Below are 17,888 nucleotides of genomic sequence, written 5' to 3'. Positions count from 1 at the left end.
TTTTATAATTTTGCTCTGCTTTTTCATCGAGCTTCCTTTCCATAAGTTGCAATCTATTTTCTTAGTCTCCCTCCAATTTATTTCAATAACTGTTTTTTCAATTGTTAGAAATTATTTTTCTTAATAGGGTCTTTTCTGTTTTATTCAGGGGGAAAAACAACAAGAAAAAATTAAACTGTTATTACTTACTTGGACTTATTTTTTTCCTCACTAGATCCTGGCATATACAGAAGGGCTGCATGGAAAATGGCTGTTTACAGAGATACGATCAATCTTTTCTCGTCGTTATCTTTTACAAAATACAGCCTTGGAGATCTTTATGGCAAACAGAGGTAATATGTTTCAGAAGTATATTGTTATAAAGCTAACCTCCACCTCTTTCAGATTTCATTCTTGAACATACCGTATTGTTTCCATTTAGATAGTAATTTGTAGTCAACTTTCTGCCATACTGACCTCATTTTTTGAACCACATGCATCCACATGGTTTTTTTTCCCCACTTGGTCATTCTTAGAATCATTTGTAGTAGTTTTAGTTTTCTGGCCATCTCACAGATTAGTACAAGGTTTTCTAAATATAGCAAATAACTAACCATTTAATTAGTTGTGGAGTTTTGATGTTCTCAGTATTGCTCTGATGCTTAAACTTCATCTGGAAGGTGGATGCATTTGGAGAGGGGAGAGGGTAATCAAATGATTCATACATTTATTCAATCTTTTGTCTAAGCTATTGCCATTTATAAAGGGACCATCAGAAAATGGTACTCAAGTGTCCTGGTTGCTTTGTATTACATCATTCTTGAAAGAACTAAAATTCAATTTGTGGATTTAAAATGGAACTTGGTGAAATTCATTAAGACAAGAAGGAGAGACAAGGTGAACTTGAAGTAAAAGCATTGGTGGGTATGAGTGGAGGCATACAAGGGAGAATATATAAAATCTAGTGACTTATTGTACATACTCCTTATATATAAGTAGATTGAAGTTTTATTTTCTCTTTCTATAATCTACAAGTTGTCATTTAAAAAATCTACACAAAGTAATATATATTCCATATTCCATACACACATTATTTTCCCTTTATGGAATCATATGTCTTTAGAGAATACAGATTTCTTTAGGTAGAGATGTTTTTTCCTTTCCTATTTGTCCTTCTCCCCATATTTACCTCTTTTTCCTGATGTAAACATATTCTTCCAGGCAAATAATCAAGTGAATGTTTCCCACTTTAGTTCAGCCTGCATCATTGCTGTCCCAAAGGGGTTTTGGTACAGTCTTACAATATTTATTACTTGCTCATCCTCATTCATATTTTCCTCCTTTAAAATTTCTTATGCGTCCTTGCTTTTGTATGTGTGTTTTTCTTTTGCCTTTCCTTCATGGCCTTCGTTATCTGCTGTAACTTATGATAGTTTTTCTGTCGTTGTTTTTTTCCCGTATTCAACGTAATAATGGATATATAGGGATGGCTTATTAAAAAGGTGTGTGTGTGTGTGTGTGTGTGTGTGTGTGTATATATATATATATGAATGACAGTTCCAAATGTGTTTTGGGTCCTTAGTGAATGATCATGTACTTATTTACCTGAAATATGTTGGTAATGTCAGTATTTAAAGCTATACCAGGTTGATAAATTTTTTTTGGACTGAAGAATTTTTTTTAAGCTGGGTAGAGAAGAAGGATCATTTTCTAGATGAGTACTTAGAGGTTATGATACTGAAATTATAGTTAAAATTTTAAGACTGTTCAAATTGATAGCTTCTAAATTCTCTCTCATGATTTTGACTTTATTTTCGTATTTCTTAAAAAGATTAAAAATTTATAGATGACTGTAATAAATTAACATTTATGTACTGAATGTTAATATATATTGATGTGTGTTTCTTGATATTCTCAAAATGTATTATTATTAAAATAGAGATGATTAGAAAACATTTAAACTTGATTATTAACTGTAGAGGAAAAGTCTTCCTTTAGGTCACACGTTGTTCTGGATTATGTGAACATATAAATTATAAACATAAAAATTGTAAAGAGAATAATTTTGAAACTGTTCATCATTGGAAATAAATATAAGTGACAGTTTAGTACTTACATCTGTAGTATTTTTGGTGTTAGATTGTTAATTATATAAAGTTAAAACTTTTAAATGTTTATAGAAACTCACAGATAAGTATGTTTAACTTGCTAAAATTCAATTTTGTAAATTCAAGGTGTAGCTAATCACAGCTTCATGTCACATTAATACAACAACAGTTTTTAGAACTTCTGACAGCATTTAGAGTAGAAACTGTCTATGGCTAAGGTATTTATAAGTAAAATGAATATTACCTCTGACATACTAATACTAAAACTTGGTATGCACTAGAATAAAAGTAATATGGCAAGAATTGTATACCTGAATTAAGAGTAAATATTTTATTACACCAAGAAGTTAGTTTTCCAAGAAGGAAGTTATGTTGTGTTCTAACTTCTAAAAATTATTTTTCATAGTTGCTGTAATGTTCAACTTCCCAGACCCTGCAACAGTAAAGAAAGTAGTTAACTATCTACCTCGTGTTGGTATTGGAACCAGTTTTGGATTGCCTCAAACCCGGTACTGTTTTATATGAGAAAATTTTGAAAAAAAACCTGTATTAATATTTTTTCTTACTTCATTTTCTTACTTATTACTTCTGTTTTATGTTTCATATTAAATGATGATTACTAATGCATTATTTTGAGTCAGCTGAACTTCTTTGTGAAAACTAGAAAACCAGGAGCAATTGTAAACCAAAGTAGGTTGCAAGAAGAAAGTAAATGTAAAGGAAGAACATTAATAAAAATGTAAGCAAAAACAATAAAGAAAAATCAATGCAATGAAAAGTTGTTTCTCTGAAAAGATTAATAAATGTAATAAATATATATACAAGACTTACAAAGAAAAAGAAGACACAAATTGCCAATATCAAGAATGAAAGAGGGGACATCACAACAGATCCTACAGATATTAAAAGGAAAATAAGGATATATTATGAACAAATTTGTGCTACTTAGACAAGTTAGATGAAATGGACAGATTTCCATCTAATAGGTAACATTAATACCTCTACAGGGGAAATTGAATTTGCAGTTAAAGATCTTCTGACAGAGAGAATTCCTAGCTCAAATGGTTTCATTGGCAAATTCTATCAAATATTTAGTGAAGAAATAATACCATTTCTAAGCAAAATATTACAGAAAATAGAAAAGAAGGATAGATGTTTAAAGTTATTCTATGAGGCCAGCATTACCTGAATTCCAAATCCACAGAAAAGCATTACCAGAAAAGGAAACTACTGATCATGTTGATTAGAAAATAAGAAATAAAAGTGTCCTATAAAGTCTGCTCTTCATAGGCTGCTTGAATGTCTGTATGACTTGGGAGCTGATTTTCCTTGAGTAAGTGATGCAAAAGAGAATGAGGCAGAAGCCCCAATGTCTTTTTATGACCTACCCTTGATAGGTAGAGTAGGTCATCAATTCTGCTACATTATATTTGTTATAATGTAGTCACTAAATACAGCCCAGGCTCTAAGGGAGGGGAAAAGTTCCACTTCCTGAAGAGAAAGTATCAAAGTATTTATGGACATATTTTAAAACTACCACATAGTACAACTCTTATGTAAAAGTGGCCCTTCTAGATTATAAGCAGTAGTTGCTTATAATGTCAGTGAGGATTTTGATTAGATAATTTTATAATTTAATGAGGAATTTCAGGTTCAGAATGAAGCAGTTCAGAATGATATAGTAAATTTCTTTATCTTAATGAAAAAGTCTTTTTTCCTACTAATTATCTCTATTTTTTTAAGTTTTATTCATCAACTAAGATGTGTTATCGTAGTTGGGAAATCTTTGTAATGATTTCCCACAGTTAATGAAAGCTAGGTGTAGCTTAATTCATTAAATCAGCAGTTTAAATAGATCGCAAACACTAACTGTGTGTCTGTTATCCAGCAGTGTACAAGATAGATACCATCTTACCAATACATGTTTTAACAAATAGGCAAACAAAATAAATAATGTGTAAGTGACAGGAGGGATATAATAAAGGTGTTATAATAGCAGTTAGTGGAGTAAAGGTTAGATGCTTTGTATTACGTGCGTGATTCAGAAATGTCTTCCTATGTGACTTTTAAGTTTTAATTTGAAAGATAGAATCAGTTTACCTTTGAAGGCAGAAATGGCATACGCAAAGGTCCTGAAATAAGGTGAGGTTCCAGCATTTTAAGGAATGTTGGAAGGCAAATATCATTGGAACTTCGTGATTCTGTGAAGAGGGTGTCTAGTCAGAGACAGGAGTTTATTGTGAAAATACAGGTATTTTGTGGTGCTGATAGTGCAGTTAAAGAGAGGCATCCTTGTTTAGAAATTTTGAGGACATATAATTTGTGTGACTTGGAGATTAGTTAGATAATGGAGGATGATAAGGGAGGGAGGTGTCCAGTGTGTCTTGCCAAGTTTTAGTTTAGGCTGCTGAATAGCATTTACTGAGATTGGGAACACTGGAGAAGGAATAGTTTTATATCTATCCCCCAAGGTTGGGGTCGGGGTTGTGGAGATGAGATGGATGGAGAGAACATGAGAAGTTTAGTTTTAGATCTATTGAAGTTGAAACCCCTGAGTGATGGCCAGACTGCAATGTTAACTAGGAAGTTAGGGCTCAAATTGGGAAATACTTAATGTTGAAAGACTGAATGCTTTCCCCTAAGATCAGGAAGGCTAAAATGTCCCCCATTCTCACCATTTCTATCAACAGTATATTGGAGATTTCCGCCTGTGCAGTAAGAAAAGAGAAGAAGGGAGAAATTAAAGGCATCCAGATTAGAAAGGGGGCGGGGGGGAAATCTTCATTCCTAGATGACAGAAGAAGTGTAAGATTTATATATTGAAAACTATCAAACATGGCTGATAGAAATTAAAGACAGACATCAAATAAATGGAGGTATTCCATACTCCTGGATCAGAAGATTCAATATGATTAAGATGTCAGTTCTCTCCAGATCTATGAAGTCAATGCAATCCTCAAAATCTAATGGACTTTCTTGGAGATATTAAGAAGCTGAAATGCGGTGGATCTGGAATTGCCTAAACAATGTTGACGAAGAAGAACAAACTTAGAGGACTCCAACTACATGATTTCAAAACTTAACTATAAAGCCTCAGTAATTAAGATGGTCTGATATTTATAAAAGGATAGGCATATAAATCAATGGAACAAAATTGGGAATACAAAAATAAAATCCGTTTGTTTACAACAAGTGTGCTAACACAATTCAATGAGGAAAAGATAATCCTTGAACAAATAGTGCTGAGACATTTGGATAGTCACCTGCAAGAAGATGAACTTCAGCCCTTACCACACAGTATTCATAAAAAATTAGCTCAAAGTGTGTCATAGACCTATATTTAAGAGCTAAAACTAAAAAAAATTTTCAAAATGTGGAAGAAAAACTTCATGATCCTGGAGTAGGCAAAGAATTCTGAGATGTGACACCAAAAAGTATAATCCATAAAAGAAAAAATTGAGAAATTTGATTTAATAAAAATTTGAAATTGTCATGCTTTAAAGGACACCACTAAGTATATGAAAAGAGAAGTCCTAGACTGAGAAGAGTATTTGTACATAATGTATCTGATAAAGGTCTTGTATTCAGAATGTATGCAAAACTCTTACAACTCAATAGTAAGACAAAAACCTCAATTAATGAAGGAAGAAAAGATTTGAATAGTCATTTTACCAAAGAAGATACACAAATGGTTAATAAGCCATGAAAATTTACTCAGTAATTTACATTAAAACTATAATAAGGTCCCATTTTACATTAGCTGGAATGGTTATAGTAAAAAATACGTTATAATGGCAAGTTTTGGCAGAGATGTAGAAAATTGGAACCTCATATATTGCTTATTGGAATGGAAAACAATTTGGCAGTTTCTCAAGAAGTTAAATGTAAATGCAGTCTACAACCCAGCAATTCCACCTGTATGATTCTACCCAAAAGAAATGAAAACATATGTTCATACAAAGACATGTTCGTGAATATTCATAGTAATATAAACTGGAATAATAATAATAATCCAAAACTGGAAACAATTTAAATATCCATCAACTGGTAAATGGATTTTTTTAAAAGACTTATTTATTTATTTTGAGAGAGAGAAAGAGCAAGAGTGGGTGAGGAGATGGAGAGGGAGAGACAGAATCCCAAGCAGACTCCCTGCTGAGTGCAGAGCTCAACACAAGGCTCAATCTCATGACCCTGAGATCATGACCTGAGCCAAAAATCAAGAGTCAGAGGCTTAACTCACTGAGCCACCCAGGCCCTCCTATGAATGGATTTTAAAAATGTGATATATTCTGTATTCATATACTAGAATACTATTCAGCAATTAAAAAATGAATTAATAATATGCTGCCACATTGATGAATCTCAAAAATATTATGGTTAGTGAAGAAGCCTCATGCAGAAGACTTCATGATGTATGATTCCATTTATCTGAAATGTCCAGAAAAGGCAAATGTATAGAGACAGAAAGCAGATTAATACTTGCCTGGAGCTGAGGATAGGAATGGGGATTAACTGTAAGAAGGCATAAGGCACGTTTTTGTGGTAATGAAATGTTCTGAAGTACATTGTGGTGATAATCACACAACTCTAGAAATTTATTAATAAATCATTGAATAGTACACTTACATGGGTAAATTTTATAGTATGTAAATTATACCTGTGAAAATAAAACAAAAAATGTAGTTACCTTGCCCTTGGTGGCAGGAAGAACTGTGACAGCATACTTCTCTGAGATTCTAGGCTCTGAATGTAATAATTAATCCTGCTGCCTATTTTCCACTGTTACTTAGTATTAGTCAGTTACATCTTTTATTATTTACATTGTATTAAAAAAACACATTAAACTTGGTCATCTGTTATTAAACTGTATAAAAAAATAATAGTTTCTCTTACCTTTTGTCCCACCCCATGAATAGATATGTAAGGAGTTTAGAATCCTCCTTTCCTCTGTTATAAAGGGTATATAAATATAATATTTAAAGTTAAAATGTACAAACATGTCTTTAAGAGAACTATTAAAACTGATAAAGATATGAATACACACCAAAAAAACCACACAGAGAAAAAGATGTGAATACAATTTTATATATCTTTCTCAGTTACTATAATTCCTTTTATATCAGTAAAACACTAAGTTGTTAATCATACTATTATTGATCAACATTTATGGAACCTAGATATTATAATGGCATTGTAATGACAGCTTACTTTAATGAATAGAACATGTATCATGGACCTGTGGCTAGTCCAAATCATTTAACCATTAGTTATACATTGAAATATTTCTTGTTTTCAGTAGTAGAACATGAATAGAACTTTTCAGAATATACAAATACCATTTTGTATGTCAAATATATGGAATAAGCACAGATATTCATAATTTATTATTGTGTAGTAATTGATTCTATATCAAATTCCTGTTTTTTGCAGGCGTATCTCATTAGCTAGTCCACGTCAACTTTTTAAAACTTCTAATATGACCCAGCGATGGCAGCATAGAGAGATTTCAAATTTTGAGTATTTGATGTTTCTCAACACAATAGCAGGTAATATGACCTTACATGTTGACTTATTTCAAGTGATAAATTGTTTTTTAATGATAAATTATTAATTGTGATATTATTAGATTATTTTGAGTATTAGTATAAATAGCTTACTTTTATTTTCATTGTTACTACATGAGTACCTTATCAAGAGTAATTTTGATAGTAGAGTTAACAGTTTTACATATGAACAGCTGGCTACTTGAAAAATTAAAAATGGGTATACACACTTTTTTCCAAAAATCTATAATGAAAATTTACAACTATTTAATATAGTAAGAATGTATTCATTATGGAATAGTGAAAATGAAAAACCATATACAACTTAACCTTTTAATAACTTAATCAGAAGTGTATTACATGATGAAACAAAATGTAACAGAAAAAAAACTGGGTAAAATATTAAGTAAAGGAATATCCATATTATGACCCATATGTGAAAATCTAAAGAGTAAGTGGTCCTCTGTAAGGTCTGTAATCAAGAAATATTACTGAGCATCACCCATTAAAGCTGAGGGTTGTAAGTAAAGAACTGAGGGTTGTGGAATGGGAGGAGTGGGGGATGGGGTAACTGAATGATGGGCATTAAGGGTACGTGATGTGATGAGCACTGGGTGTTGTACGTAACTAATGAATCATTGAAAACTACACCATAAACTAAGGATATACTATATGTTGGCTAATTGAATCTAAATAAATAAAAATAAATTTTAAAAAAGAGAGTAAGGAATAGAAGTGTGTCAGTACATTTCATTTGTGATAACAAGAATAAAGAAAACAGAATGTATTTGTGTGACATTTGAGATTCAGTTCAACAAAGTGACAGTTTATATCTGAGGCACAAAGGAGTACAGAGAGAATAAGGCATGTTGCTTGCTCTCAGAGAAGTTATTTTAAGTATGAATACAAGCATTTACATGACTTTAAAGCAAGGACTATAGATTCAATGAAAGAAATACAAAGTACTATTAGGATTAAAAGGTCAGAGAGAGGGGGAAATTATATTCATCCAGTTGATGGGAGTAAGGAAAAAAATCAGGAAGGATTTCATGTTCATATAAGGATGGATATTACTTTAGTAGAGGTGGTATTTGAGAGATTAGAGGTCATGCCATGTAAAACTGAAGACATAAGGAAACATACAAAGGTAGGAAAATGTGCGATACAGGAGAGAATAACTAATGGTATAGTTTATACATGTGCACATGCATGTGCACACATAAAGTACATATTCATAAAGGTATAATGAGAAAGAAAACTAAAAAGGTAATATGAAGACACATTGTGGAAGATTTTCTGTCAGTTTGAGGAGTTAGCAGTCAATTCATAGGGCAACTTCTGAAAGTTTTTGAGCAAATAAGTGATATTAGAACTATATGGAAAGTTATCTTGGAGGCAGAATGAACGATAAACTGGAATGGAGAGAAACTAGGCAGAGAGCACAGTTAGGAAGTAATTATATATAAAAAAATAATGAGAGCTTGCATTAGAGGCGTGACGGTGGGAATTTATAGATTAAATGACATAAGATTTATAAGGTACAAACCATTTGACATCGGGCTGACTGAATGTAGGGGGTAAATGAGAAAAGAAGTGTCAGAAAAGGTTTCCAGGCTTCTGGCCTGAATCATGGGGGAAATGGTGGTGCTATTAACAGAAAGAAAGTCAGAAAAATGGTCTAGGGGAAGATGATGATTTTACTGTTTAGATAGACATCCAAGTTATGATATCAAAAAGAATTTTAGAAGTATAGGTCAAAGGCGGTATTTGTAATTTTGGAGATAGGACATTGGATTTCATCTGCATAGATGAGAAATCACCAAGAATGTGTTGAGATTACCAAACCAGATAATACAGAAAGCAGGGAGACAAGGTCTGGTGAATGTTCCTGCCCATGACAAGAAGACAAAGGGAAAGTTGAAGGAGAGAAGAGAATGAGTGATCCTAGAGTTTTTAGACGTAGGAGGAGGAAAACTGAGGTATAACAAATGTCTTGAGATGCAATGGGAAAAAGAGAGAGAAAGGTGTTGGTTGCCTGTACCAAATGTTCCAGAGAGGTATGGGAGAATTAACAATGAGTATAGGCCAAGCCTTTAGCTTGGGCATTTGGGAACTTGTTGGCTACTCTCTAGGGGTTCATTTTTAAAAGCAAACAAAAAAGGTTGATTGTAAGAACTGAATGGTTGGAGATGAAATGAGAACATTAGATGTGTATTATCGTTTTCTTGTGTAATAGTAAAAAGAGAATGGATTAAGGCAAAGGTGAGAAACCATGAAAGAGGGACAGAGAGGAAAACTAACGAGGCAAGTTACGAGTGATTTGGGCTCAAGAGCTCAGGTGAAGGAATTACAGCTCATGAAGAATACAGGCACTATTAGGGAAGAGGGGAAGAGAGGGACTGTTATGAAAACTGGAAGTTAAGGGTTCGCATTGAAAAGTCTAAATTTTATCAGTTAAGAAGATGTTCAGCTCACAGCCATTTGAGGGAAAGGAATGAAGAAAGTTTGAATTTATGTTGAACTAAAAGAGATTATGTAAGTAGTGACTGAAAGGATTTTTAAGTAGTAGGGAGAAACAGAAAACTTACATAACAAGCTTAATGGACGTATTTAGCATGTGATAAGTCAATTAGCACGTAGATTAAATGCATAATAATAACTAGGGAGCAACATTTATGAAATGGTCTACTCTCAAATAGCTTCAATTGTGCTTAAAGTGTCTTTTAAATATATCCTCCAAATATTCTTTTAAAAGAATAGAGCCAGTAATTTGTTTTGGATAGTTTTTAAATATAGTAGAAGGTGGGGTTGAATCTCATGTTATTTAAGATTTCTTTTATGCTATTATTTGTAATACATACAGGCTCTCATGATACCATGATACATTTCCCAAAAGACAGACAGTAGGTATTCAATAACTATATAGAGAGTTTAACTTAATTTCTAAAAGTCTATTTACAATGAGCTGGTGCATACTCTTTTTTTTTTTTTTTTTGTACATATAGTAAATTTGATCATTTAAGCAGACGGGGCAAAATGATGATTTTACTAACATGTTTACTAACATCTCAATCAGAAGGAGAGAGATGGGTGGAGGGAATCAAGATAGAATGGTTTTTGCTGCTAAGTTTGGTTACTTTTTTGGGGGAGACTTAGAATTGACAGAAATATGTAGTGACAAAATGACCTCTGAATTAAAATTGTCCTAGTTATTCACATTTTGTTAAGACTCTTTCCAGGTCAATCAAGGAAGACTGAATTAAAATTATCCTAGTTATTCATGCTTTGTTAAGACTGTTTCCACTTCAGTCAAGGAAGAACTCTTCTTACTTCACTAGTCCTCAAGATGGATAGAGTGAAATAAAGTTAAAAACATCAAATCATAGGGAAAGCTCAGGTACCCAAGGATCTGTTTGAAGAACAACTATAACATTCAACTGTATATTGATATGACATCAGTATATATTTGCGGAAGAGAAAAGATGATAGAATACACAATATAAAGGAATTCAAACAATATTAATATACTTGTCCCCCTTATATTTTAGCCAAAAGAGTCTGTTCACATTAAATCTAACTAAAAATAGAGTGTAGACTAGTGAATAGTAGAGCTGGGATTCAAAAACTAGTGTTTTGGCTCTGGAAACAATGATTTCATCTACTCTGCTGCCTCCCTAAAGTGATGATATCCAGAAAACTGCTGTATATATATAGAAGGGCTATTTAATCCTTTGGTTTTATTCATATTTTTAATAGACCTAAATGTCTCATTGAATGTCATTAGTTTAAATGAAGTATAGAAGAGTATGTGGCAGCATTTAGGAGTGGGGCGAAGCCAACATTGATGACGCTTTGCATTATATTCAAAGTATCATAGAATTTGAAAGCTGTCACAGAAATTTTAGAGTTATTTAGTACGACTCCGTCATTTTACAGATGACTAATGAATGTCCAGAGAGGTTAAGTCGCTTGTATTTGGTTGATTAGTTGGTTGATTGGTTGTTTAATTAATGGCGGAGGAAGGATTCTTGTTTGGAAAAGCTCTATGAGAATTAAAAAGTTTTTTTAAGTGTTAATAAAGAATATCTTGTTTGGTGCAGGTTTCAAGTAATAAAAAGTAGTCGAGTGTATTTTATAAGAACATAAACTTGGGGCCAGAATATCTGGATTTGAATGTAGTTTGAACATTACTAATTAACATGGTCTGGGGCAAGTTTTCAACCTTTTGTGCTTCAATTTTTCATCCATAAAATGGAGATAATAATTTCATAGTTTTATTATAGGGTCAAAACAAATAATATATGTATAGCACTGAGAACAATGTCTGGCACTCAAAAAGTTAAGTTCTTATTATTTTTAGCAAATGATATTCCTGAGTCTGGTTATCATTTCATTTGATTATTCTAAACGGAATGACTCTTTTTTCTCTCTCAGGACGGAGTTACAATGACTTAAATCAGTATCCAGTGTTTCCCTGGGTCATCACTAATTATGAATCAGAAGAACTTGATCTTACCTTGCCAAGCAACTTCAGAGATTTGTCCAAGGTAATTTTTCAGGAATCATCTGAAATAAAATTATCTTGCACATCACAATGAATTTGATTATCTTTAATTTTCACATTACTTTCTAAAAGTCTTTTTAATATAACTGTAACTTTAATACACTTTTAAATGTATTTTCACTTTCTCAAAATGAAATTTAAAATTGAATTTAGAATTTGAAGATTTTTGAAAAATGCATGATAAAGTTGGTAACAGTTAAAACTATTTACAGTTGTGTTCTTTTTTCTATATACATTTAGGAAGACATTATTCTGAAATATTAACTTCTTTAAAGGGTGTTTGTAATTGATGAAACATATTGGTAAATTATGGACACTTCTCACCAGCCCTTGTATAAAAAGACAAGTACCTCTACACTACTCCAGGTGTCCTACCTGATCTCTTTGCCACCTCTTGCCCTTGTCTAATCCGTCCCTCACTACCACAAAATGAAACTTCTTTAAATCTAATTTCGAATGATATAAATCCAATAATTAAACCTTTTCTGACTTATAATTATTCTGAATGCAGAATTATTCTTTCCCAATTCAGAGTTTTGCTTTCTCTGCATTTAATGTTCATCTCCTATGTGGTGAGTGGCCGACTGTAGTCCTGTAGGTCACTTCCTCATGGAGACCGTTACTCTTTTCCTTCCCTGATATTCTGTTCTCTCTTTCTTTCATAGCACCTAAAGTATCCTGCATTTTATATATTCTTCTACCTACTTGTTTTGGTTCTTTTTGTCTCCCCCATTGAACTCCAAGAGAGAGTTCTTGTTCACCATCATGTCTCTCATGCCTTGCACGGGCCTGCCATTCACTAAATGTGTTAGATGAGAAAATATATATGACATTTTCCCCAAGTTATAAAATATTAATATTCGATTGTGTAAATGTAAAACATATAAATAAGCAAAAATTACTACTTATTAACTACGTATCAATGAGGAATGATTACATTTTATATTTATATACTCATACACATACATACACTGTTTTTTAACTTTCTAAGTATTTTCCCATATCTTAGGTTCTTCAAGAACTTTCCTTTTCTGTCCTAGATTATCAATAAATAGAATATCCTGAATCATCATTTTGTAATATAGAATAAGGTTATATTTCTTTTTAGCTTTTTACCGTGGAGAACGTCAAGCATGTACAAAAATAGACAAATTAGCATAAGTTTACATCAACCAGTAACCCTGCTTCAGTAATGATCAACTCATGGTTACTCTTATTTTATTTTTATATTCATTTTCATTCTGCTTTCTCATATTATTTTGAAGCAAATCCTTGACATCGTATCATTCTATTATAAATATTTCAATATATACTTATTTTTAAGGTCCCTTTTTTAAAGCATAACCATAATACCATTAGCAAGCCTAAAATATTAGCAATAATTTCTTAATATCATCAAATGCCTAGTAAGTATCACATTTCCAATTGAATTATAACATTCATAATTCTTTTTAGTGTGTTTATTCATATCAGGATTCAAATAAGGACCACACAGTGCAGTCAGTTGATACTGATTAAGTCTTAAGTCTATTCTGTAGGTTTCTCTTTCATCTTTTCTTTCTTTCAAATTTATTAGTTGAAGAAACATAGTTTGTCTTTTATCTTTTCTCACAGTATGGATTTTGCTTATTGCATCCCTGTGGAATAGTCTAACAGGTTTCTCCATCTTCTGTATTTCTTATAAATTGGTAGTTGGTTCCAGGTTGATAGAATTCAGATTGGGTTTTTGTGGCAAGACTGCTTCATAGGAAGTTTTGCATTCTTCTCTCAGATGGTATGTCATATCTCCTTCTCTTTTGTGATGTTAGTTGCCATTGATATTTAATGCCTGGATTCACTGGTTGTGTAATTATTGCAAAATCATGATATTTACATTCTCTCATTTAATTTCATTTATTATTGAGAATCATTTATAAGAGATACTTCCTTTCGTCTACTACTAGGTTATTCAGTGGTACATTGCATTGGAAAGGCAAAATGAAAATTTGATTTTTTTTTCTCTTTTTATATCGTTTTTCAAAACAGGGACTGGTTCCTAAAATCTTCCAATGGGATCTAACTAATTTTTTAAAAAACATCTTTATGAATTCACAGACTTACATGTATTTGACGTTTCAGTCCATTGTAATTATTATTTTCATTGATGTTCATTCAGTTGTTCCTGCTCTTGTCCACAGAGAGCTTCTTTAAGTTGCTCCTGAGTCATTTTGATACCACCTTAGTAGTCTTTGATAACTTCCATGCTGTCTGGTCTGACTGTGTGCTCCAGTCTTAACCCTTATGTTTTCTGGCCCAGTTCTAGAATTATCTGTTTCTTCTGCTTCTCTGTGATCACCTTGAGAACATGCCCCTAACATGGCCAGGTTGACCTGCTAGAGAGATGTGGCTAGCACATGGAGGATGGCCAGATTGTACCATCAGCGGCCATCTTAAGCCAGCAACAAACACATGACTGAGTATAACCAAGAACAGCTAAATCTGGACCAGAATAGCAAAATTTCCTAGGTAATCCATTGACAATGAGGAATAATAAATGGATAAATGTTTGTTTTGTGGGGATTTTGTTCTTGTTTTTTTAGAAGAAAGAAAGCCTTACTTACATTTAGGTATCATATTTGTTCTAAGACCTTGTAGTATTCACTGGAATCTGTAAAACTCTAATTGGATAATTAAGGACTGTGTATTAGTTTGACCTGTATAGTGAGTCATGCAGTAGGTCAATAATAAAAACTTGCCAGCTCTTTAATTCTCAGTCTACTATATCCTACTCTCTTTCCATTATTTCAGTTTTATGTACATAAAAGTAAAAATCTCATTTTCACTCATTTAATTTGTTAGGATGTTAAATTTTCTTCACAAAATAAATTGCATTTAAATAAATAACCTTTCTAGAGTTCTAGAAGGATTACCTTTTTAAAATTTTTTTAAACTAGTCCTTCAGTTTGGACTTCTATTTAAGGATGTAGCTTAAGATGGTTTTTTTTTGTTGTTGTTTTTTAAAGACTTTTTTTGGTAGGCTGTTCAAGATCCAGTGGGTAGTAAGGTGGATTGTGGACAGGGTGCATGTTTCTGTCCTGATAGAACAGTTACTAATGGTGATAATGGGAGGCTATTTGGATATTTCTGCTGAGGCTGTATGTCTGTCTTCTGCCATCATCGTACCTGAACAAGAGCTCCCGTAACCCTGTTGCCTCCTCCTACCACTGTTCTTTGCCAACTGCTTCTATTCTCTGCCTCTCATCTTGGTTCTCTATTCCACTGAAAATCTTATATGACCAGAGGAAAGCCTCCATTTTTTTAAAATGTAGGCTGTATGGTTTCTTTCATTATGAAAATTCATTCAAATAGTATCAGCAAAATGCCATAATGGATTATTTGCCAGCTAAATAGAATCCTTTATTAAAATTGAATTTTGTTTATATGTTACAAATATTTCTAAAGAACTTGCCAAATACTTTTGTTGGGTGGGTAAAATACTGTTTTAACTAATGTGTTTGTAATTTATATTCTGTATATGATAAATAAGGCTGTTTTTATGCCCCACCAGATGACCAATAGTAATTTTGCTCTTTTTGTTTTGTTAGATTTCTAAAACTGGTAGTGGGCCTTTAAGGAGTTGCTTTCATTAGTTTACCCACATATGTTCGTATCCACTATATAAAGGCATAAAAATATAATTTTGATGATTTAGTGCCTTTAATTGTAGTAGTGGTACCCATTTTTATGTTTTGTGAGATTTTGTGAGAGATTTATACTTTGGGCTGAGGAAAGAATACTTAAGAATGCTTTCAACAAGAACTGAAGGACACACAGTTGAATAATGAATAGTAGTGTATTTAGCAGGGCCAGGAAGAAGTGGGAAGCTCTAACACTCAACCACATATCTTATAACTTACAAAGCAGAAGTAGTTCAAATGCTAAAAAAGTCATTCAAGTTCAAGAAAATGGAATTCTAGTACTAATTGTTTTCATTAAATATTGATGGAAATAAGTGAGTTTGGAATTAACTACATTATTTTAAGTGAAATAAGCATGTTAGATTTTTGAAAATTGTGCTTTGCATGTATAAAGTAGTAGTAATTATTTACTTTATAAAAGTATCTCATTCCTGTTGGCATTAAAATCTTCCATAATGTCTACAGTGTGATTCAGTTTTCAGATATCTCTTTATATGCATATTTCAGTGATAAATCTCATACATAAGTTGAGTTGTATCTGTATGAATAATGATTATAAGAGAATTATATTAAATTTTTTCCCATAGTATTCATTTACCAAACATTACTATTTGTTTAAATAAACTTGTGAAATTATAGAAACATTCTGTGCAAAGCTTAATTTAAAACGTAAACAGATCTTATCCCCATTCTTTAGATTATGTACCCTGACTGGCTTTAAAATGTATTCAATTATTTATGCATATTTATGTCCATTTAATTTTCTCAGTACTCTTTTTCAGAGGAGTTTTATCAGCTTTGGTACAAAGCTGCAATTTTACTTGGTAATTTCTTCCATGTTGCACAAGGAATTTTCTTTCTGAAGCTGAATTAATATAATCAACACCCTTTTTTCTATATTATTTTTCTGATCATTCTTTGTGAAAAGAAAAGGGTTCAATGGAAGATGTAAAAAATGTCTTCTTGAAGGTGTAAACTTTCATTTTATGCACAATATCTCCTTATAATAATTTCATAGTAGTATTGTAAGTCTGTTGAGAAGATCGAATGTAGTCTGTTTAGAAGATCAAGTAGTCAGAAAATCTGATGAAAATTAATTTTTATATGTATGTTTTGAGAAAGCCCTCATTTAACATAATGGTTTAATTTATTCTTTCAAAGCTGAAAAAAAGTAGGAATGAATATTGAAGTTGATTTTTTCCTTCACTTTCCCAGTTGTTTAGTCACTGGTCTACAGTTCTGACTGATGAGAAGACAGATGTAAACATGCATGGGCTGGGAAGTGACATTAATCTATATTTTACAAATATACATAGATTTTTATATTTTGACAACCTCCTTGGGAGAGATAGGAATGAGTATTTTCTTTTTGTCCTCTCTTTGTAAGAAATTATAATTAGAAACATATTTACAGTATGTCATATCATAAAAACAAATTATTATGGCAGAATGTTTCAGCATCAGGGATTTCTTTGTAGATTAGAAAGATTTTCTTTGCCACCGTGATTTCTTTTCTCCCCCTTAGTAGGAAATTGATTGTGTAAAGCAATTTTCTAAGAGAGGAAAACCCAGATAATCTGAGGCAATTATTTCTCTCCTAATTGATCCACATAATTATTTTTGAATTATTTAATGTGTATATGTGCCATAACCTGAATACCTATTCTAAAAAGTGAGTTTGTTCTTACATTGAAATGCAGTTGATAACCATTAGCTTCCAAATGAAAACTTTGCTATAGATTTCAAAAGGTGGGAATATGCCACTTTATTATCGTTAACTAATATTTATTGAGGACTTATTTTTGTCAGGCTCTTATCTAAGTATATTAACATGTGTTAACTTTTTTTAACCCCCACAAACCCCTTATAAGGTAGGTCATGTTATTTACTGTCTTTTACAGAGACAGAAACTGAGGCATTGTGAAGTTAAGCAAGTTGTATGAGGTCACACAGGTAGTGGCTAGCACCGGAATTTAAACACTAAGTCAATGTTTTTCAAACTGCAGCTTACAAC

The 17,888-nt window shown here is 32.2% G+C and overlaps 1 protein-coding gene across 1 annotated transcript in view; it reads left to right on the top strand.

Annotated features, from left to right (window-relative positions):
• LRBA (LPS responsive beige-like anchor protein) overlaps positions 1 to 17,888 on the top strand; it is a 762,114-nt gene that overhangs the window by 561,900 nt on the left and 182,326 nt on the right. Inside the window, exons 41-44 of the mRNA XM_040626351.1 lie at positions 215 to 332; positions 2,494 to 2,596; positions 7,521 to 7,636; positions 12,068 to 12,180. Of these exons, the coding sequence (XP_040482285.1) occupies positions 215 to 332; positions 2,494 to 2,596; positions 7,521 to 7,636; positions 12,068 to 12,180 (450 nt within the window). The remainder of the gene's footprint in view (positions 1 to 214; positions 333 to 2,493; positions 2,597 to 7,520; positions 7,637 to 12,067; positions 12,181 to 17,888) is intronic.

This window comes from Ursus maritimus, unplaced genomic scaffold, assembly GCF_017311325.1.
Source record: "Ursus maritimus isolate PB19 unplaced genomic scaffold, ASM1731132v1 scaffold_11, whole genome shotgun sequence".
NCBI lineage: Eukaryota > Metazoa > Chordata > Mammalia > Carnivora > Ursidae > Ursus > Ursus maritimus.
Note: the sequence above shows the minus strand (reverse complement) of the source record. Positions and strands in the feature narration are given on the sequence as shown.